The 23,451-nt window shown below is 43.6% G+C and overlaps 1 protein-coding gene across 1 annotated transcript in view; it reads right to left on the bottom strand.

The window, feature by feature from the left end:
- Window positions 1–23,451, bottom strand: part of LOC115138476 (ryanodine receptor 3-like) — a 180,874-nt gene that overhangs the window by 4,611 nt on the left and 152,812 nt on the right. The window contains exons 76-100 of the mRNA XM_065025690.1: window positions 21,697–21,806; window positions 21,355–21,406; window positions 21,205–21,261; window positions 20,994–21,093; window positions 20,851–20,930; window positions 20,680–20,756; window positions 20,485–20,558; window positions 19,152–19,169; window positions 18,436–18,516; window positions 18,165–18,253; window positions 17,941–18,069; window positions 17,719–17,823; window positions 16,955–17,036; window positions 13,670–14,982; window positions 12,336–12,394; window positions 11,445–11,619; window positions 11,226–11,312; window positions 10,939–11,139; window positions 10,511–10,641; window positions 9,291–9,333; window positions 9,027–9,154; window positions 8,864–8,924; window positions 8,613–8,759; window positions 8,351–8,485; window positions 8,009–8,165 (exon numbers count right to left, since the gene is read on the bottom strand). Coding sequence (XP_064881762.1) covers window positions 8,009–8,165; window positions 8,351–8,485; window positions 8,613–8,759; window positions 8,864–8,924; window positions 9,027–9,154; window positions 9,291–9,333; window positions 10,511–10,641; window positions 10,939–11,139; window positions 11,226–11,312; window positions 11,445–11,619; window positions 12,336–12,394; window positions 13,670–14,982; window positions 16,955–17,036; window positions 17,719–17,823; window positions 17,941–18,069; window positions 18,165–18,253; window positions 18,436–18,516; window positions 19,152–19,169; window positions 20,485–20,558; window positions 20,680–20,756; window positions 20,851–20,930; window positions 20,994–21,093; window positions 21,205–21,261; window positions 21,355–21,406; window positions 21,697–21,806 — 3,691 coding nt within the window. The remainder of the gene's footprint in view (window positions 1–8,008; window positions 8,166–8,350; window positions 8,486–8,612; window positions 8,760–8,863; window positions 8,925–9,026; window positions 9,155–9,290; window positions 9,334–10,510; window positions 10,642–10,938; window positions 11,140–11,225; window positions 11,313–11,444; window positions 11,620–12,335; window positions 12,395–13,669; window positions 14,983–16,954; window positions 17,037–17,718; window positions 17,824–17,940; window positions 18,070–18,164; window positions 18,254–18,435; window positions 18,517–19,151; window positions 19,170–20,484; window positions 20,559–20,679; window positions 20,757–20,850; window positions 20,931–20,993; window positions 21,094–21,204; window positions 21,262–21,354; window positions 21,407–21,696; window positions 21,807–23,451) is intronic.

Below are 23,451 nucleotides of genomic sequence, written 5' to 3'. Positions count from 1 at the left end.
AGCCTTGGCCAGATCAATGAATACGGCTGCACAGTAATGTTTCTTATCGATGGCGGTTAAGATATCGTTTAGGACCTTGAGCGTGGCTGAGGTGCACCCATGACCAGCTCTGAAACCAGATTGCATAGCAGAGAAGGTATGGTGAGATTCGAAATGGTCGGTAATCTGTTTGTTGACTTGGCTTTCGAAGACCTTAGAAAGGCATGGTAGGATAGATATAGGTCTGTAGCAGTTTGGGTCAAGAGTGTCCCCCCCTTTGAAGAGGGGGATGACCGCAGCTGCTTTCCAATCTTTGGGAATCTCAGATGACACGAAAGAGAGGTTGAACAGGCTAGTAATAGGGGTGGCAACAATTTCGGCAGATAATTTTAGAAAGAAAGGGTCCAGATTGTCTAGCCCGGCTGATTTGTAGGGGTCCAGATTTTTCAGCTCTTTCAGAACTTCAGCTGAATGGATTTGGGAGAAGGAGAAATGGGGAAGGCTTGGGCGAGTTGCTGTTGGGGGTGCAGTGCTGTTGACCGGGGTAGGAGTTGCCAGGTGGAAAGCATGGCCAGCCGTAGAAAAATGCTTATTCAATTATGGTGGATTTATCAGTGGTGACAGTGTTTCCTATCTTCAGTGCAGTGGGCAGCTGGGAGGAGGTGTTCTTATTCTCCATGGACTTTACAGTGTCCCAGAACTTTTTAGAGTTAGTGTTGCAGGAAGCAAATTTCTGCTTGAAAAAGCTAGCCTTGGCTTTTCTAACTGCCTGTGTATAACGGTTTCTAGCTTTCCTGAACAGCTGCATATCACGGGGGCTGTTCGATGCTAATGCAGAACGCCATAGGATGTTTTTGTGTTGGTTAAGGGCAGTCAGGTCTGGGGAGAACCAAGGGCTATATCTGTTCCTGGTTCTAATTTTCTTGAATGGGGCATGTTTATTTAAGATTGTTAGGAAGGCATTTAAAAAAAATATCCAGGCATCCTCTACTGACGGGATGAGATCAATATCCTTCCAGGACACCCCGGCCAGGTCGATTAGAAAGGCCTGCCTGCTGAAGTGTTTCAGGGAGCGTTTTACAGTGATGAGTGGAGGTCGTTTGACCGCTGACCCATTACGGATGCAGGCAATGAGGCAGTGATCGCTGAGATCTTGGTTGAAGACAGCAGAGGTGTATTTAGAGGGGAAGTTGGTTAGGATGATATCTATGAGGGTGCCCGTGTTTAAGGCTTTGGGGGTACCTGGTAGGTTCATTGATAATTTGTGTGAGATTGAGGGCATCAAGTTTAGATTGTAGGATGGCTGGGGTGTTAAGCATGTTCCAGTTTAGGTCGCCTAGCAGCACGAGCTCTGAAGATAGATGGGGGCAATCAGTTCACATATGGTGTCCAGAGCACAGCTGGGGGCAGAGGGTGGTCTATAGCAGGCGGCAACGGTGAGAGACTTGTTTTTAGAGAGGTGGATTTTTAAAAGTAGAAGTTCAAATTGTTTGGGTACAGACCTGGATAGTAGGACAGAACTCTGCAGGCTATCTTTGCAGTAGATTGCAACACCGCCCCTTTGGCAGTTCTATCTTGTCTGAAAATGTTGTAGTTTGGAATTAAAATTTCTGAATTTTTGGTGGTCTTCCTAAGCCAGGATTCAGACACAGCTAGAACATCCGGGTTGGCAGAGTGTGCTAAAGCAGTGAAAAGAACAAACTTAGGGAGGAGGCTTCTAATGTTAACATGCATGAAACCAAGGCTATTACGGTTACAGAAGTCATCAAAAGAGAGCGCCTGGGGAATAGGAGTGGAGCTAGGCACTGCAGGGCCTGGATTCACCTCTACATCGCCAGAGGAACATAGGAGGAGAAGAATAAGGGTACGGCTAAAAGCAATAAGAATTGGTCGTCTAGAACGTCTGGAACAGAGAGTAAAAGGAGGTTTCTGGGGGCGATAAAATAGCATCAAGGTATAATGTACAGACAAAGGTATGGTAGGATGTGAATACAGTGGAGGTAAACCTAGGTATTGAGTGATGAAGAGAGAGATATTGTCTCTAGAAACATCATTGAAACCAGGAGATGTCATTGCATGTGTGGGTGGTGGAACTAATAAGTTGGATAAAGTATAGTGAGCAGGACTAGAGGCTCTACAGTGAAATAAGCCAATAAACACTAACCAGAACAGCAATGGACAAGACATATTGACATTAAGGAGAGGCATCCTTAGTCGAGTGATCAAAAGGGTCCAGGGAGTGGAGAGGTTGGTTTGGGGGTCACGGCGATTTAGACAGCTAGCCAGGACATCGGTAGCAAGCTAGCATAGGATGGAGGTCTGTTGTTAGCCACCTCTTGCGTTCCGTCAGTAGATTAGTGGAGTTCCGTGTTGTAGAGGGGATTAGTCCAAATCACACAACAACAAAAAAATAAAAACAATAGATATAGTTATAGAGGCCCAAGAAGAAACATAATAAAAATAAAAATAAATAAATTGTCCGATTGTCTATTCTGAGAGCAGCCGGTAAGACAGCTAACGGTTAGCAGGCCGCAGATGGGCGTTCAGCCGGATCTCCTTCGGGTAGATAACGTCGGCAGTCCAGTTGTGAAGGCCCGGTGGGGCTCCGCGTAGGCAGTAAAACGGGTCCGGATAGGTGACTGCAGCCCAGGAGTGATTGACGGAGCTGGCTAGCTCCGGAGTAATTGATGTTTGCTCCGGAATCGACGAAAGCAGATAGACACACGGATAGCAGCCAGCTAGCTGTGAGATCCGGGAGTGAATGTCCAGAGAGCAGTTGAAATCCAGGGACATGGAGAGAAAAATCGGTCCGGTATGTTCCGTTCCGAGCCGCGCTGCGCCGTACAAAACTGGCGATAGATTTTCGAGTTAAAGGATAGCTGATGACCACAAACCGTGGTTAGCTGAATACTAACGAGTTGCCAGTAAAGAAGCTAACTAGCTTCTGATTAGCTTCTGGCTAGCTTCTGGCTAGCTTCTTGGAGTTTCTGGCTAGCTTCTTGGAGGATTGCAGATTTGAGGTAAATAATACGTATTTATACATATCAATTGGTGAGGCAGGTTGCAGGAGAGTGTATTGAAGATGAGTTGATGGAAAATAAAAATAAAATGTATGTGAAAAAAGTTGTAAATATATATATATACACGACACGACAAGACGAGGACAAAAGACGTCTGAACTGCTATGCCATCTCGGGCATGAATAAATGCTACAGATTGATTTTGAGACTGGTCTCTGTCCATTTTATGCAAATAAGTGTCTTACAAATTCTTGGGAGTGGGCAGAGTGTTTAATTGAATTGGTTAATTAAAACATAAAGGAATGTAATTCCTCTAACACACATATATATATATATATATATATACCAGTCAAAATGTACAATCATGTAGTAACCAAAAAAGTGTTAAAAACAAATCAAAATATATTTTAGATTCCACAAAGTATCCACCCTTTGCCTTGATGACAGCTTTGCACACTCTTGGCATTCTCTCAACCAGCTTCACCTGGAATGCTTTTCCAACAGTCTTGAAGGAGTTCCCACATTATGCTGAGGACTTGTTGGCTGCTTTTCCTTCACTCTGCGGTCCAACTCATCCCAAACCACCTCAAATTGGGTTGCGGTCAGGGGATAGTGGAGGCCAGGTCATCTGATGCAGCATTCCATCACTCTCCTTCTTGGTCAAATAGCCCTTACACAGCCTGGTGGTGTGTTGGGTCATTGTCCTGTTGAAAAACAAATTATAGTCCCACTAAGCGCAAACCAGATGGGATGGCATATTGCTGCAGAATGCTGTGGTAACCATGCTGGTTAAGTGAGCCTTGAATTGTAAATAAATCACTGACAGTGTCACCAGCAAAGCACCCCCACAGCATAACAGCTCCTCCTCCATGCTTCACGATGGGAACCACACATGCAGAGATCATCCGTTCACCTACTCTGCATCTCACAAAGACACGGCGGTTGGAACCAAAAATCTCAAATTTGGACACATCAGACCAAAGGACATATTTCCACCGGTATAATGTTCATTGCTCATGTTTCTTGGCCCAAGCAAGTCTCTTCTTCTGATTGGTGTCCTTTAGTAGTGGTTTCTTTGCAGCAATTCGACCATGAAGGCCATGATTCACGCAGTCTCCTCTGAACAGTTGATGTTGAGATGTGTCTGTTACTTGAACTCTGTGAAGCATTTATTTGGGCTGCAATTTCTGAGGCTGGTAACTAATGAACTTATCCTCTCCAGTAGAGGTAATTCTGGGTCATCCTTTCCTGTGGAGGTCCTCATGAGAGCCAGTTTCATCATAGCACTTGATGGTTTTTGCGACTGCACTTGAAGAAACGTTCAAAGTTCTTGACATTTCCGCATTGACTGACCTTAAAGTGATGATGGACTGTCGTTTCTCTTTGTTTATTTGAGCTGTTCTTGCCATAATATGGACTTGGTCTTTTACCAAATAGGGCTATCTTATGTATATCAACCCTACCTTGTCACAACACAACTGATTGGCTCAAATGGATTAAGAAGGAAAGAAATTCCTTTTAAATTAACTTTTAACAAGGCACACCTGTTAATTGAAATGCATTCCAAGTCCCTACACTTCCCACACTGCCCCTACTCGGATGGTATCGCGCCGTCCCAACCTTCGCTCTCTCTCCCCCGCTACTCTCTCCTCTTCCATCCTATCATCTCTTCCCTCTGCTCAAACCTTCTCCAACCTATCTCCTGATTCTGCCTCCTCAACCCTCCTCTCCTCCCTTTCTGCATCCTTTGACTCTCTATGTCCCCTATCCTCCAGGCCGGCTCGGTCCTCCCCTCCCGCTCCGTGGCTCGACGACTCATTGCGAGCTCACAGAACAGGGCTCCGGGCAGCCGAGCGGAAATGGAGGAAAACTCGCCTCCCTGCGGACCTGGCATCCTTTCACTCCCTCCTCTCTACATTTTCCTCCTCTGTCTCTGCTGCTAAAGCCACTTTCTACCACTCTAAATTCCAAGCATCTGCCTCTAACCCTAGGAAGCTCTTTGCCACCTTCTCCTCCCTCTTGAATCCTCCTCCCCCCCCCCCTCCTCCTCTCTGCAGATGACTTCGTCAACCATTTTGAAAAGAAGGTCGACGACATCCGATCCTCGTTTGCTAAGTCAAACGACACCGCTGGTTCTGCTCACACTGCCCTACCCTGTGCTCTGACCTCTTTCTCCCTCTCTCTCCAGATGACATCTCGGTCTTGTGACGGCCGGCCGCCCAACAACCTGCCCGCTTGACCCTATCCCCTCCTCTCTTCTCCAGACCATCTCCGGTGACCTTCTCCCTTACCTCACCTCGCTCATCAACTCATCCCTGACCGCAACGCCCCTCCCGTCTTCAAGAGAGCGAGAGTTGCACCCCTTCTGAAAAAAACCTACACTCGATCCCTCCGATGTCAACAACTACAGACCAGTATCCCTTCTTTCTTTTCTCTCCAAAACTCTTGAACGTGCCGTCCTGGCCAGCTCTCCCGCTATCTCTCTCAGAATGACCTTCTTGATCCAAATCAGTCAGGTTTCAAGACTAGTCATTCAACTGAGACTGCTCTTCTCTGTATCACGGAGGCGCTCCGCACTGCTAAAGCTAACTCTCTCTCCTCTGCTCTCATCCTTCTAGACCTATCGGCTGCCTTCGATACTGTGAACCATCAGATCCTCCTCTCCACCCTCTCCGAGTTGGGCATCTCCGGCGCGGCCCACGCTTGGATTGCGTCCTACCTGACAGGTCGCTCCTACCAGGTGGCGTGGCGAGAATCCGTCTCCTCACCACGTGCTCACCACTGGTGTCCCCAGGGCTCTGTTCTAGGCCCTCTCCTATTCTCGCTATACACCAAGTCACTTGGCTCTGTCATAACCTCACATGGTCTCTCCTATCATTGCAATGCAGACGACACACAATTAATCTTCTCCTTTCCCCTTCTGACGACCAGGTGGCGAATCGCATCTCTGCATGTCTGGCAGACATATCAGTGTGGATGACGGATCATCACCTCAAGCTGAACCTCGGCAAGACGGAGCTGCTCTTCCTCCCGGGAAGGACTGCCCGTTCCATGATCTCGCCATCACGGTTGACAACTCCATTGTGTCCTCGTCCCAGAGCGCTAAGAACCTTGGCGTGATCCTGGACAACACCCTGTCGTTCTCAAATAACATCAAGGCGGTGGCCCGTTCCTGTAGGTTCATGCTCTACAACATCCGCAGAGTACGACCCTGCCTCACAGGAAGCGGCGCAGGTCCTAATCCAGGCACTTGTCATCTCCCGTCTGGATTACTGCAACTCGCTGTTGGCTGGGCTCCCTGCCTGTGCCATTAAACCCCTACAACTCATCCAGAACGCCGCAGCCCATCTGGTGTTCAACCTTCCCAAGTTCTCTCACGTCACCCCGCTCCTCCGCTCTCTCCACTGGCTTCCAGTTGAAGCTCGCATCCGCTACAAGACCATGGTGCTTGCCTACGGAGCTGTGAGGGGAACGGCACCTCAGTACCTCCAGGCTCTGATCAGGCCCTACACCCAAACAAGGGCACTGCGTTCATCCACCTCTGGCCTGCTCGCCTCCCTACCACTGAGGAAGTACAGTTCCCGCTCAGCCCAGTCAAAACTGTTCGCTGCTCTGGCCCCCCAATGGTGGAACAAACTCCCTCACGACGCCAGGACAGCGGAGTCAATCACCACCTTCCGGAGACACCTGAAACCCCACCTCTTTAAGGAATACCTAGGATAGGATAAAGTAATCCTTCTCCCCCTTAAAAGACCTAGATGCACTATTGTAAAGTGGCTGTTCCACTGGATGTCATAAGGTGAATGCACCAATTTGTAAGTCACTCTGGATAAGAGGGTCTGCTAAATGACTTAAATGTAAAATGTAAATGTAAATGTAAATTCCAGGTGACTTCCTCATGAAGCTGGTTAAAATAATGCCATGAGTGTGCAAAGCTGTCATCAAGGCAAAGGGTGGCTACTTTGAAGAATGTCAAATATATTTGCTTAACACTTTTTTGGTTACTACATGATTCCATGTGTTATTTCAGTTTTGATGTCTTTAATATTATTCTACAATGTAGAAATGAGTACAAATAAAGAAAAACCCTTGAAGATGTGTCCAAACTTTTGACTGGAACTGAATATTGTTTTTGCCCCTTTTCTTCCCAATTTCGTGATATCCAATTGGTACAGTAGTCTGTAGTCGGAACTGTAGTAACTCCTCTAGCACAACTATTTATTTTTTTGACAACTTTTACTTCACTACATTCCTCAAGAAAATAATGTACTTTTTATTCCAAACATTTTCCCTAACAACCAAAAGTAATTTTTTTGATTGCTAAGCAGGACAAGAAAGTCAAATAATTCACGCACTTATCAATAGAACATGTGGTCATCACTACTGCCTCTGGCCTGGTGGACTCACTAAACACAAATAGTTTTGAAATTATTTATACTTTTACTTTAGATACTTAGTATATTTTAGCAATTACATTTACTTTTGATACTTAAGTATATTTAAAACCAAATACTTTTAGACTTTTACTCAAGTAGGATTTTACTGGGTGACTCACTTTTACTTCAGTAACTTTCTATTAAGGTATCTATACTTTTACTTGTTTTAGGGTACATGCTGTATCTGTCTGTGTGTTCTAGACTTACTGTGAGGTGAGCAGTCAGTTTGAGTGTCTGTGGGAGAGACATGAGGCTGACTGATTGTCTCTGTCTGAGGTGGAAAAACCATTGGAAAGTTTGAGGCTTTCTGACTGTGAGAGAAACATTAAGGGCCTGTGTGTAAGGGCCTGGTGGAGACTAGTGGAGACAGACAGACCGAGTTATGGGTCTCTCTCTATGGGTGATTAATCCCCTCCCTACACAGCCCTTTTCACAGCCCCTTCCAAACCATAGGGAGCAGGGTGACTTTGACACCAGGGAGCCAGAGTGACACTGACCCTGCTGGGTCTCACCCTGGTCCCCTTCGCTGTCCCAGATACTGCCTCCTGTGATCCAGATTAGTACAGTACGTACCCTGTATGATGGCCAGCAGGATGACGATGACAAAGAAGAAGAAGGTGATGTCGAAGAGGATGCGGTAGAGCTCGTACGGGTCGCCCGCGGGGTCCTCGATCTCATCCCCGATTCCACCCCCTGCCCTCACACCAACGTACATGTGGAACAGGTAGCACTGATGCAGGAGAGAGAGACAGAGAGAAGGTGAGAAAGAGAGTGAGGCTGGATGGAAATGGAATAGATCCATTCACAAGGCACCAAACAGGATTGTTAAACTGGGCTGGTGTTCAATTTATTGATTTATTTTTTAACTAGTGTGGCCTCCACATTATGATGTTAGTGAAAAATCCAAGGACTCACAGTCATCATGTCGTCACACTTCATATCGGGCTGGTTGTCATCCTCACTCTTGTTGTAGAACTTGCGGAAGAAGTTGAAGGCCACCACAGTGTACAGATAGACCACCACCGCCAGGAGACCTACAGTCAGAACCAGCTGAGACAGAGAATACCTCAGGTTACTTCCACTGTGATGTACATTATCTCTATGGTTAATACCAAGGCAGAACTAGAGCTCTGACTCAACACTGACCCCTGTTGCCTGGTGGCCAAACTGCACCCACCTGTTTGCCATTGTGGGTGACGGAGGACAGTATGGTCCGGAGGGTCTTGAAGCCCATGGCGATGTCCAACAGATGGGCAGCGAAGAAGAAGTTGTTGTAGTGACCCAGGATGGACATGGTGGTGTACCACACCAGGTACAGGAACGACTGCAGGGACACACAACATAGAAACAGATCAGTCAGATCAAGTCAACAATAATGTGGTGTTATCATATACCAAATTATGCTCTTTGTAAATGTGGAACACTTACATTGTCTGTAAACACCACACCCATTTTCCAGCACTGGTACTTGGTGTCAATAGAGCTCAACCTGTCAAAAGAGGTGGATTGATGTGAATGGTACTGTTTTTGACTTCACTCTGTGTATGCTAACTCGACAACTCTATTATAGGCCACTCTCCCAGTGTCTCACCAGGACACCAGCGATGCCTCCTTCACCACCGTCTCCTCTGTGGGGTTGAAGTCCAGAGCACTCTTATCCAGCCCCAGCAGCTCTGCTATCCTCTCTGCTCCATACAGATCTCCATACTTATTGATCACCTAACAGCAGCAGGCCATGATAACAAGGAGAAACAGAGTAAATAGTAGAAATAGTATGTGCATGTTCAAGTCATATTGATCTGGTGAATAATTCATAACAATTCCACCAATAATTAATTAAATACTGTCTACTTACCTTGCGTTTCACAAACTTGTCCCAGTAGTTATTAGGGAAGGAACTACACAAAAGAGGATGGAAAATATCATTATTACAATGAGAAGGTACAAGACAGGGAGTTAAACAAAAACCTTGGTATAAACAAGTAATCCACAATCTGAAAACTACATTCAAATACCAAAGAGTTGATGATTATAGGTTGCAGTGACGATTATAGTTTGCGGTGATGATTATAGTTTGCGGTGATGATTATAGTTTGCGGTGATGATTAGAGTTTGCGGTGATGATTATAGTTTGCAGTGATGATTATAGTTTGCGGTGATGATTATAGTTTGTGGTGATGATTATAGTTTGCGGTGATGATTATAGTTTGCGGTGATGATTATAGTTTGTGGTGATGATTATAGTTTGCGGTGATGATTATAGTTTGCGGTGATGATTATAGTTTGCGGTGATGATTATAGTTTGTGGTGATGATTATAGTTTGCGGTGATGATTGCGGTGATGATTATAGTTTGCGGTGATGATTATAGTTTGTGGTGATGATTATAGTTTGCGGTGATGATTGCGGTGATGATTATAGTTTGCGGTGATGATTATAGTTTGCGGTGATGATTGCGGTGATGATTATAGTTTGCGGTGATGATTATAGTTTGTGGTGATGATTATAGTTTGCGGTGATGATTGCGGTGATGATTATAGTTTGCGGTGATGATTATAGTTTGTGGTGATGATTATAGTTTGCGGTGATGATTATAGTTTGCGGTGATGATTATAGTTTGTGGTGATGATTATAGTTTGCGGTGATGATTGCGGTGATGATTATAGTTTGCGGTGATGATTATAGTTTGTGGTGATGATTATAGTTTGCGGTGATGATTGCGGTGATGATTATAGTTTGCGGTGATGATTGTAGTTTGCGGTGATGATTATAGTTTGCGGTGATGATTATAGTTTGCGGTGATGATTATAGTTTGTGGTGATGATTATAGTTTGCGGTGATGATTGCGGTGATGATTATAGTTTGCGGTGATGATTATAGTTTGCGGTGATGATTATAGTTTGCGGTGATGATTATAGTTTGCGGTGATGATTGCGGTGATGATTATAGTTTGCGGTGATGATTATAGTTTGCGGTGATGATTATAGTTTGCGGTGATGATTATAGTTTGCGGTGATGATTGCGGTGATGATTATAGTTTGCGGTGATGATTATAGTTATGCTCTATATGACTCACGGGGTGTTGATAACGAGGCGGTCCCACTGCCCTTTGATGTCATCGTCTGACGGCTGCTCTGTGATGTAGAGGCCGTCAAATTCCAACTTCCTGGCGATCTCCTTCTCTCTCTTGAACACCACCAGAGGCACCTTGGGGACACGGACAGACACACAGACAGAACATTAGATCACAGCCCCACAAGGTACTGTCTGAGATAATATCATCACACGCTGGTGTTTACCAAATACACCTTCAGAAAAAGGGGGAATAATGTATTGATGGTAGATTAGTTCCCATATTACAATATAAAGGACTTCTTGAAAACTGCTGTGTTTATTACTAGTCCATTATAATGATGAAACATTTATTCTCAAGGGATATTATAAATATTTTGGTGTGTGTGCATATAAGTTAGTTATCTGTATGTGTGTGTTTGAAAAATGTACCTTTAGGTAGTAGTATCCCACCACACACAGGAAAGAGATGACTGTGTGTAGTATGGCCAAGAAGCGCAGTGTAGGTGCCATGTAGCCAGTGCTCTCCTGCAGGACAAAATACTCCATCCCACCTTCATCATCCTGTTCATCAGTAGCTCCACCTCCATTCCAGGGATCTGGATCATCGTCATCCCCGTCATCTCCAGTCACCTGACACAACACACGCTCACAGTGTATATCCATGACAGCCCAATAGTAACACTGTGCTCTATTTGATTAGATAGGGTTTGACTTACTTTGTAGAAGAGCAGAATAAAGTTTATGGCAAATGCAACAAACAATGCCAAGAAACGCAGGTTGTAGAAGTTTCTGGCCAGATAGTTCTGAAAAACACATACAAGCATATATTAGACAATAATATGCCATACAGCATGCAACACCACAAACACTAATGTGCTATTATGATAACAGGGCTAAATGATGTGAATGGGTATAGCATCAGTGTGTGGTTTCACCAGCATCTTGGTCTGGTAGATGTCCAGGCTAGAGAAGAAGCTGGCCATGAACTCCTCTGGAGACTCTTTCTTCAGTCCCGGTCTCTTCTTGGGGGCCTTCTTCTCCTCCGGTGAGGGCTCTGGGGGAGCCTCCTCTTTGACTTTGTCCTGGTCCTTCTTCTCACCATCCTCTGGGCTGTAGACACAAACACACACCATTAAACAGGGTGATGCACAGACAGACCAACAGTGGTGGCTGTTATTGAGTGGCTGCTGCCAACACATTGACACTGACACAACTCCAGCCACTTTAATAATGGGAATTGATGGGAAATGATGTAAATATATCACTAGCCACTTTAAACAATGCTACCTTATATAATGTTACTTACCCTACATTATTCATCTCATATGCATACGTATATACTGTACTCTATATCATCGACTGCATCCTTATGTAATACATGTATCACTAGCCACTTTAACTATGCCACTTTGTTTACATACTCATCTCATATGTATATACTGTACTCGATACCATCTACTGTATCTTGCCTATGCTGCTCTGTACCATCACTCATTCATATATCCTTATGTACATATTCTTTATCCCCTTATATTGTGTATAAGACAGTAGTTTTGGAATTGTTAGTTAGATTACTTGTTGGTTATTACTGCATTGTCGGAACTAGAAGCACAAGCATTTCGCTACACTCGCATTAACATCTGCTAACCATGTGTATGTGACAAATAAAATTTGATTTGATTTTGATTTGACAACAAGCACCCTCACCAAATCAGTTCAGCTTCCAGTAGGAGCAAAACAAATGCTGTTACGGCTCAGTCAGGTAGGGAATCTTGTGTTCACACTGAGAATCAAATCAAAGATCAAGGACGCATTAGGCCACTCACTCTGATTTCTCTGGCTCGGCTTTGTGGTCTCCGTTGGTAGGCTCCTTAGTCGCAGCCTCCTTCAAGAAACACATGGAATCCTGGTAAACCCATTCATGTTCATAATGGAAATAAATAAATAAAAACTTTGGTACACTTTTTCGGTGAGCATACTGATGGACAAATCTGAAGAAATGTTTTAAAATCGCCAAAGCGTTTGTCTACAATGTGAGCGTTTGATATTGTACTATATTTAGTCTTTGGGGTTACTGTTTTTTTTATATACACATTTCATGAATCAAACCATGTGAATATATGTTCCAAATTAAATTCCAAGACTGTTGGAAAAGCATTCCAGGTGAAGCTGGTTGAGAGAATGCCAAGAGGATGCTAAGCTTTCAAGGCAAAGGGTGGCTACTTTGAAGAATGTCAAATATAAAATGTTTTGATTTGTTTAACACTTTTTTGGTTACTACATGATTCCATATGTGTCATTTCATAGTTGTGACGTCTTCACTATTATTCTACAATGTAGAAAATAGTCAAATTAAAAAATGTAAAAAAACATATATGCTCTGACATATACCGTGAACTGTGGGACCTTATATAGACAGGTTTGTGCCTTTCCAAATCATGTCCAATAAATTGACTTTACCACAGACTTTACCACTTCATTCAAGTTGTAGAAACATCTCAAGGATGATCAATGGAAACAGGATGCACTTGAGCTCAATTTCGAGTCTCATAGCAAAGGGTCTGAATACTTATGTAAATAAGGTATCTTATTTTTTTTATACATTTGCAAACATTTCTAAAGATGATTTTCATTATGGGGTAGTGTTTGTAGATTGATGAGGATTTTAAAAATTTAATCCACTTTAGAATAAGGCTGTAATGTAACTTGTTTGCTGAAGCGCGAAGGCCCATCTGAACTCCCTCCTGTATTCACATGACTTGATTAATTAAATGTGTGAAAAAATAAATAACTCAAAGTGTCCAAAGACTAAATATAGTGTGATACAGAAACTGCTGTAGGTCACAAACGACAATGAGTTGAATCATACATTTGGCATATTTAGAACAGGTCAAATAACAATACTATATGGTTTTAGTCATTTTAATGATTTTCACATTTTCTCCAAATTCTAACTTTGACTGTCAATGTGGCCTGTCTATAGACACCAAATGTCATGCATTTACACCAAACAGAATTTGTTCTGTGGCACATTGAGAAGAATGGCTTAAACTACAGTTCATTTTCAGTGACATACAAATAACAGAGGCCTGATTTGACACAGATAACCATTACTCTTGTAATAAATCTGAATGTGTGATTTCAGAGGATATTCAGATACCTTGGCCTTCTTCTGCTTGACGGCACTGGCTAAAGAGGGGGCGTCGACCCCCACCACCTCACCCATGTCCCCCAGACCTGGCTCGGGCGCATGCTTTCCCCCCTGGCTCTTGGTTTGGATGTTAAGCAGCTCAGCCATCAGATCTGCCTCTGCCTTGTCCCCCTGGCCCATGTGGCCCATCTCTGCCACAGATGACGCCTCACTCGCCTCCATCTTCTCTGTCTCCAGCACATCACCATGGATACCAAACTGTGTGGGGTCGGGCATGTTCCCCAGGATGTCTGTGACCTTCATGTTCTTGGCCCCCTCCACCAGGCCCCCGCCAAACATGGAGGACCACAGGATATGGAAGAAGCCCCACACCAGGTTGTAAAGGAAGCGGAAGACGCCAGTGATAATCATCCAGAAGAATGAGAAGAAGCCTTGGACCATCTCCCTCACACTCATCTTCCTGAACCTCCTGTACTGCCGCCTCATGCTTTTGAAGGTCAGCAGCTGGCGGAAGCTGAACAGGTTCTTCCTCATGGAGACGCAGGAGTTGGTGAAGGCGGAGTGAGACTCCATCATGCTCTCCTCCTCTTCCTCCTCAGGCTCCTCCGTCACACTCTGGCTGTCCTCGTCGTCCTCCTCGGGGCGCTCCACTGCGTCAGGCTCAGAGATCTGTGAGGCCAGCTGCATCTCAAATATGGTGTCCTCACAGAAGTTGACAAACAGCTCCATCTTCTCACTCTCTCCACCCTCATTCACCACGTCAAAGATAAACTGTCTCTTAGACTCTTTGACTTGGGGCTTCTCCCACTGTGTACGACTAGACTCGCTGATCTCAAAGTAGACCCTCTCAATGCGCTTGGCTCCACCCATAATCTCTATGCGGCCCAGGTAGGGCTCGAAGTAGTTTATCACGCTCTCGGCCAGGTCCAGGAAGGTGGCCAGACGGGCGTCGTGAGGCATGTGTTCTGACAGGTTGGTGAGCAGGACCGCCACGTTAAAGCCAATGTCCTTGGCCGGCTCATGAAAGCGCTTCACAAACTCCTCGTAGTTGAACATGTCGTTCTCGTCAGCCTCGGCACAGGAGAGCAAGAACTCGATCTCTGACTGGGAGTACTGCTTCTGGTTCTCCATGGACTTCTGGAACTCCTTCTTGGAGATCACTCCCTTGCTCTCCGGGTCGTACTCCTTGAAGTTGTCCGATGTGGTCAGGTCTTTGAGTTTGAGGAACATGTCAAAGAACTTGAGGATCATCTCCACATTGCTGGAGGACTCCACCAGGGTGTCCACCATCTGTTTCCCGATGGTTCCGTTGACAACGTTACCTGTGGGGTTACTAAAGTTTAGAACACGTGTCAAACACAAAGGATTTGGTCCGTGACACATTTCTATCTGTCCCACGCAATGATTTGGGTTGTCAATTCATTTTGGCCTGCTTACATACTGCCGTGCTGCACTACAAGTTAGCAAGCACTGCCAGCATGCAGCACGACAAACGGCAGTGGATTGCCATACCCACACACAAGCCAGCCAGTGCCCTGTATCATATAATCACTAATGGCACTGACCAAATCTTCTACCGGACCGAAAGTTTAAAAGTGTTGTAGGCTAAATGTCCATGCCAAATTCTGGTTCCAACGGGTCATTGCTGTAGCCTACAGAACATGTCATCTTGGTTGTCAAAAAGTTATAAGATGAAGTATTCACATGTGGGTATAAATTACTACTAAAGAACAATAGGACACACAAGCGAGTATAAATGAGTCCACAGCTGAGTCATCTACTTTATGAAATTAAGATGACATATGTCATTGTTTTAAGATGGTCATACCATGGATCATTTAGCTTTGTTTTAGAATTTTAGGACCCCTTTAAGTATCAAAACTGCCTTCATACTTCCATTTATTTTTTAAAACCGGTACCTGTTAGTCACAGGAGTCGTAGAGCAAATCGGAAAGAAACATTGTGTTCATGAGAATCTCCCCTTTCCATAGAGTCTTGTAAGTCAAATCGCTTGGATGCTTCAGACATTTTGTGAGAAGATCGATTTTCGGGTCTGACAAACACCGTTCCAGTTCTGACACATTTCACCGCAGATGCAGAAGTGCTATATATCGGTGGGTGCGGTGGATTGAGAAGCATCCAATGCAAAAAAAACATTGATATCTCTAGATTAAATTGACAGATTTTGATGATTATTTGATTATGTTACTTATGGCAAAAACGAAAGTAGGGTGGTTGGTCAGGGTTGATGAGTAGGTGTTTAACGCGAACATCTAGCAACCCAACGGATGCAATTTCGAATCTTATCACTGACAACTTTAGCATTTTAGCTAATTAGCAACTTTCCCCTACGTTCTACCTTTTAGCTACTTTGCAACTACTTAGCATGTCAGCTAACCCTTCCCTAACCTTAACTATTATAGCTAACCCTAACCTTAACCCTTTAAGCTAACTCCTAAACTTAACCCTAACCTCTAAACCCTATCCTAGCGAACGTCAGCAACCTAGCTAGAATTCTTAGCATATCGTATGTTTTGCAGATTCGCAACATATAGTACGTTTTGCGAATTCGTAACATATTGTATGTTTTGCAACTTTCAATATATAATACATATTGCAATTCGTAACATTTATGAAATGGGTGATGGACACCCACAAATTAACACATCTAAAAACCTGTTTTCGTTTTGTCATTATGGGGTATTGTGTGTAGATTGATGAGGATTATTTTTTATTTAATCAATGTTAGAATAAAGCTGTAAGCAACAAAAATGTAGAAAAAGGGGTCTGAATCATTTCAGAATGCACTGTATGTATCTCTTGTTTTAATATGTTAAAATGCTATATATAGCACCCTATGTACATAAGTGGACATTATAAAGGGACCTATTATTTGTAATAAAACAATGGCCAGTTTGGGTCACAGTTGTATGCAGGTTTTTTGATGTTGTAAAAACAAACATAATAGGCTATGTCAGGCCCACGAATTCGTTGTGTTTTTTCAATACGGCCCGTGGGCGTATTGAGTTTGACACCCCTGGTTTATAACAAACAATAGAAAGTACAAAGTAACCATAATACAATCTGCTAATTGAATTGTCCAAGTAGAATGGATAGGTGTTTGATGTCATGTAATATCATTTCAAGTAAATACATCTGTTTAAAGGGTTTTAGGCACAAAATGGATAAAATAGATAGAGCATATGCTGGTAGCGAGTGTTCTATCAGTGCCTCTAGATATGACCACAATGTGTTCCGTGATGAGTCACGACTGAGATGAAAAGGTAATAGAACCTTCCAAAAGGGAGAGCATCATCACGATCATGTCCTTCTGCAGGTCCAGCAGCTCCTTCAATAACTCAATCTGACTTGAATCCTGGGGGAGAGGAAATGAAAGCAACTTTGTGACACATCCTTCACCACATCAAAAAGGTTAGCGCAGCTCTCTGTCTGGGGCCAGTCCACCGCTAATATCCCAGCATGGCATTTGGAGAGATCAAGGCCCTCTGAGAGCGCTAGGTCCCAGCCATCCATCAGCACACAGGCTAATGTCATTCTGTCGGGCCCAAGCAGATGGCTGGGAGGGGCTGACTCATTTTGGGCCTCCTTTGAGCCGGCTCACAGCACATAATAAATCTGAGGAGGGACTTTGATTAGCTTTATCAAAACGCGCCCAGCCGCACTGTCAATCTGTCCACCTGCAAACAGCCCTGCCCCTCTGGATAACCCTGAGATAAACTAAGACGGTACAAGAAGTTTCATTCTGATCCCATCTGGGTTATTGGCTACAAAGCACATCTAAGGTGTCTGGCTGTGCGAGTGATGGATCTTTCAAATTAAGGCAGAGAGAAAAGCCTGTCAACATGCTGCAGAGTACATCTCTGAGCTAAGAGAGACCTCTAGTGGCAACACAGCAGATTGTTGAACTCTTTATCCACATATAGTTTGATGTTGCATCACATGAATCAGATTCTATTCAATTTCATATCTGATGACATAGATTGAATAGTGGTTGAGTAAAATTAAGTTGATTAGGAAATTGTACTGAGTTGTATTACCTGTGACAGCTTCATCTGCATATTGGCAAACACATGCAGGAATCCCACCACTGCATCCCATAGCCTGCTGTGTGCCAGACTCTGCTGGTTCCCAATACACGGGCCCTGGCGTCACAAAGAGAAGATCACTAAAGTCAAGACGATTGGATCACCATGATTAACCATACAACACATTCCTGTCTGTGAAGGCTAGTTTCTTCCAACCCAAGAGTCTTGTGTTACCTGTATGTACTCAGTGAGAGAGTTGAAAATCTGCTTGGCCACAGCCAGGGCTTTGGAGAAGTTCCGCTGGCCAGCCTCATCCATGATGTCTTTCCCAGAGTAGTACCAGTAGAAATCACTGATGGATTCCTAATATTGGACAAATCAACATGGAACACATGATACTGTAAACAGACATTACACACAAAGCATATACGGAGTGAAGGTGGGGGATAGTATTTTACCTGCAGACGGAGCAGGTAGTCCACAGTGCTGATGATGATATTTACTGTGGTCGTGTTCCCTGTTTGAGTCCGCAGGAAGTTTTGAAAGTCTGAAGAAAGAGAAAGTGGTCAAATACCAATGAATGGTTAGAGGATCAGGTAATGATATACATAGTACATTGTGGGCAGTAAACACAAATAATACGGATCAGAACTAAATACACAAGTCACAGGTAGGCTAGAGTACCTTAACCGGTATTGAGGTAAGGTGTTCTAGAAAGTTTGGACGTACCGTTGTTGTGTCCCTCACAGAGCAGTTGCAGAAACCTAAAGAGATCCTTAGTGAACTCATCGTTTTGCAGTACTTTGGAACCTGGACACAGGAGATGAGATTGACGACTGTCCCCTTTGGTTAGGAGGGGGCTAGAAATCAGGCAACCCCCTCAACCTGATCTAACACAAGCTTACAAAATGGCATAACTTTCACTTCAATACAAAGCTGCCGTCTAGTCCTCAAGCTCCTAGACTAGGAGACGTTTGTCATGAAAGTATATGCTCCCTCTATGAGATATTCATATCACTTTGACTTGATATACAGTACATACTGTATGCAGGGAAGGATGTTCAGTATACAACTGCATGGCAGAGCTTTGTTGTTCTGTACTTCAGATACAAGCAAAGCTTTGGGAATGTTATTCTTATTCCTAATTTACTTTATCAAGTAACATTGGTTAGTAGTATCAACAAAAAAGAGACAGACAAGTTTCCAGATAGACCACAAGCACTAACTTTGTATAGGAGGAGAGAGAGTTAAGAGTCAGCCTGGGTCTGATGCTATGGATTGAACAATCTGACCATAAGTCTTATTGGAGCATGCATTTGTTCCTTCAGATCAGTATTTTATTATTACATTCCAGACAGAGGGGAGGGGGAAGGGGTGGGAGCCGGACGGAGAGCAATCAGGATGGCAGCATTGCGAAATGAGTAGAATCTAAACCATGTATTTACCCCGCTCACTCACGTTGACTGCGACCGATGAGTTAAAATATGATAAGAAGAAACAAACAAAAAAAAGCAGACATAAGCAAAGGAGAAGACATTGAGTTTCAATAAGTAGTAAGGAAGAAGAGATCCATATCGACATCACTTTAGGCGTTGGACATACAGTAGACATGCGGTTAAGAGTCTCAGGTAGGTAGGTCTACAGGTTCTGCTGCACAGTTTGGCAGGACTGGTGTGGGACAGGGGGTGAGAAACACTACAGGACTGCAGTCACCATCACTTATGCCTGGTTACATGAGGTGGGAATGAGCTGGAGTATCTAGGAGAACATAGCCATTTACTGTATGCACTCCATTAGATCCAACCGCTTCGATGGTGGGTGATCTATTGTGTATAGATCTGTTTTCTATCTTGTTGACAGACAGTGCTCAGATGTCACATGACTGAGGAACATACAGTAGCACGGGCTCATGAACACAGACACAATGACATACGTGACAATGAGATGAGCTTTTTCATCACAAACATAAGAGCGAACGTGGCGCGCTAATGCTGCACCATGTATCTGTAGTAGCCCTATCACAGGCCTTCTTCTAACACAACAAAAGCATGGGCCAATCATTAGCTGGTGGGTTGGACATCGGCTGACCAATCGTAATGACAGGTGGTGTATCCTTATGGACTGCTGTTATTGCTTGCTTATAAATATGAAGGAATAGCCTCCAGATGTAATCTTGACATGACCTCCATCACAAGGTTCAGTAAGTCTCCATTAATTAATTAAGTTTCTCTATGGGCCGATTCAGAATTTCCAACAAGGTGTTAATAGGAACACAGTGACCACTTGGTGTAGCACAAGCAGTAAAAGCAACCCACCAAAAATCATATTAGTTGAATAATGACATTTTAGACAGGCTTTGTCTGTGAGCATTAACTGGTTGGTAATCAGAAGACAGGCAATTTATGACCCTGTGGCTGGGTGAGAGGAAGTGGGAGGGGTCAGATGAAATCAACATGGAGTCTTTAGAATTATATATTTTTTATCTACTTAATATTTATATTTTATACTTTAAGGTTTTAGACATTACAAATCTGTACGGAGTATCATGGTTCAGCATTCGCCAATAGCACCAAGTGGACTTGACTCTCAAAGGTAAGAAAGTAAATTGTTATCTTATAATCAAAACACATCTACAATTACTTTTCATTAACACAAAACAATTCTAAGATATGCATGTATTTAATATATCAGAATTCAAATGTCATTCCTTTCTGACAGGAAAGAGAGATTACTGTGCATATGTCTGTCTGAGGTAGTCTAGTGTTTCTCCTCACTTACTTGATCCTTCCTCAGTCACCATCCCAAGACCTTCCGCTTTGTTTTGCCTTTCGAATGCATTCAAATCCAGGACACTAATGAATTTCAAGGAAAGAGAGCCAACGTGGTTTATATCTTTTAACATGTATAGTTTTGCTCTGTTTGAATGTCAAACTGTCAAAGATTTGTTTTCTGTGTGTTGTGATATCATTTTACCTGCAAGACTGCATGAGTCCTGACAAACTCTTGAAAAAGCCAGCATCTCCTTTTTCCTTCAGATAGTCAAGCATTTTCTACAAAAAAGGAAATACACAAAACAAATTGAGCTGTACTGTGCCACTGTACATACTGAAAAGATTGATATGGACCATAAATATTCTGATATACCTGCTGAACCAGTATGTTGCCTCCGTTGAGTATAGAGATGCCCAGCTTCAAGGTAAAGGTCACCATGGGCCCAAGCGTACCTAAAGAGGATAATCAGGGATCATACTGTGTGTGTGTGTGTGTGTGTGTGTGTGTGTGTTTACCTTTGCTGGCGCTAATCATCTGTAACACCATCTCAGCAGCTCCTCTGTCATGCAGTCTAGCCTGCTGGTACAGAGTCTTCTGTTTCTCCATCTCTTTTTCCTAACAGGTCAACAAACACCATGTAAACACACACCATGTAAACAAACACAGCTCCTTACAAAACCATTGAAACTAGTCAAATCTAATATCTCGATGGGAGGTCCAAAACACCTCAAATGTTTTCTCCTTTCCCTCTTCATCTTCTTCTTCTTCATCTTCTGCACAGCTCTAAAGACAAAAGCTTTGGTAGTCAGATCTCTGTTGACCTCTACATGATACTAAAGACATGTATCCAAAAGCAGATTCATATAGGCTTTGTACCTTTGCCATCATGTCTGCATATGCAATATACAAAGGATCCTCTTCCAAAGAACTGAATGGAAAAGCAGGATAAACATGTGTGAATGAACCTTACATAACTAAACAAATATACTCCATGATAAACACATCTCTCAGGTGCATGACTAAGAATAAATGTGACACAATTACTTGTGCTCGAGGGCTTCTCCCTGTGTGGGGAGAAATGCTGCAGTGTTTTAGTTCAATGCGACAGTTTATTAGCCAAGGGACACACCGGCAATATTACATGGCACAGATGGAGCAAGCAGCACGATGCCAGGTGCCTAGGTGTGTGTGTGTGTGTGTGTGTGTGTGTGTGTTTACCTCCGCTCCGTGAGCGCATTGTGACTGAAATGCAGGATGAGCTGATGAAGAGGGTCTGGCTGCATCTCTGCCTCTTCCTCTTCCTCCTCCTCCACCTTCAGTTGGGTCTTCTGCACAAACACCCAGCCACACATCAGAGTACCACCCTACCCTAAGACCCAATCATCTGTCATTACAGAAGTGCCCTTTACCCTCTGAGACTGACAAAATGTGCCTACACTGAGTTGATACACATTTTAAAGATTACAATAACTTTACTTTGAATTAGTGAAATTGCAAAAACTAAAATTAGTTGTTCAAATTACACTGCAACACGCTTCAGGAATAATGATTACCTAGGCCAATCTACTGGGAAAAAACTGGTTTAATCAACATTGTTTCCACGTCATTTCAACCCCAAAAATATATGTGATGACATTGAATCAACATGGAAAACTGATTGGATTTGCAAAAAGTAAGGGTATGGTCTTTTTTTCACCCAACCTTTAACCTTTAACCTAAATGACATTGTGCATTTTTTTGTTGATTGCACGTTGACAACTCAACAAAATGTGAATCAAATGTGCCCAGTGGAAAGGTATCAAGCAGAAATATGGATAAGTTACTATCCATATGCAGTTACCATTGCCATTATATAAAACAGTCTCCTCTGTACATCACTCACCTTAGAGACAACAAGGTGTACTTGATCAACAGAAGCACATTGAAATTAAAGATGCAGAATGTGCAGTCAAACCCTGTCCCACCATGTAGCTTCATTACTAGTGTGATGGCCCATTGAATCACAGACTGAAAGCATTCCGGGTATGACACGCCACTCACCAGCAGACCATGCAGGCCCACACACAGGGACATACACACAGTACATTTAGATGGTACAGCAGTATCAAGGTTAGCGGTGTGAAGGTGTGTGTTCAGTAGAGATAAAGGGAGGAAGATGAAAGTTAAGCATGACTCTCCATGAGCCTGATCCATACTCTATAATACTTTATACTCGTCTACCACTTTATCCCTGAGCACCACAGATACTCCCCCAATGAACAGAGGCCACCAGGAAAGGATGGGGCAAAAATAGTGGTAGAGGGAATACTATTCCACATGGTCATCTCTTTTAGGATGTAGCCACTTTCCCTACATTTTAAATCTATCATATTTGTAAAATGGCTTATAAAGTGTTATAGAGTGTTTATAACCATTTTTCTTCATTGCTGTTTTGACAAATGTAGCAGGTTCTTACACAGGACGGCATGGGGTTTTGAAGAATTTCAGAGATATCTAGAATCAACGTTGTAAAAAAGCAACCCTTACAGGGACAGTATATCTTAATTCTTTGATTACAACAAATTCCTCAAACGACATGACTATGACACTATACTTTGTCCATGCTGCAACAGAAAATTTATGAAGGACACCACACCTTCCATAAATTTTACCAGTAAGCCGTAGCATCGTGGTTGGATGCTCTCTTACCCCTGTAGGAAGGGAAACAGCTCTAGAAACGGTACAGTTACAGTACAGTACTGCCGCCACTGACATCCAGGGTGATGTCATGCGTGCCCGCGTAGGCGTTTCAGTTTGCAAGGGACAGAGCCACACAGAGCCAGGGGCAGAACATGGATGATTGGCAGAACCCCTGCGGCACTTGGCGGGCATTGTACTGGCGAAGCATTCGTGTTGTAGCACGGCCAGGTGAGGACGGAGAAAAGAGACTAGCCCCACAGAGAGAGCACAAAGAGAGGGCTGGGCACTGGGGTG

This window comes from Oncorhynchus nerka, linkage group LG12, assembly GCF_034236695.1.
Source record: "Oncorhynchus nerka isolate Pitt River linkage group LG12, Oner_Uvic_2.0, whole genome shotgun sequence".
Taxonomy (NCBI): domain Eukaryota; kingdom Metazoa; phylum Chordata; class Actinopteri; order Salmoniformes; family Salmonidae; genus Oncorhynchus; species Oncorhynchus nerka.
The sequence above is the reverse complement of the archived record's forward strand: the minus strand, read 5'-3'. Positions and strand labels throughout refer to the sequence as shown.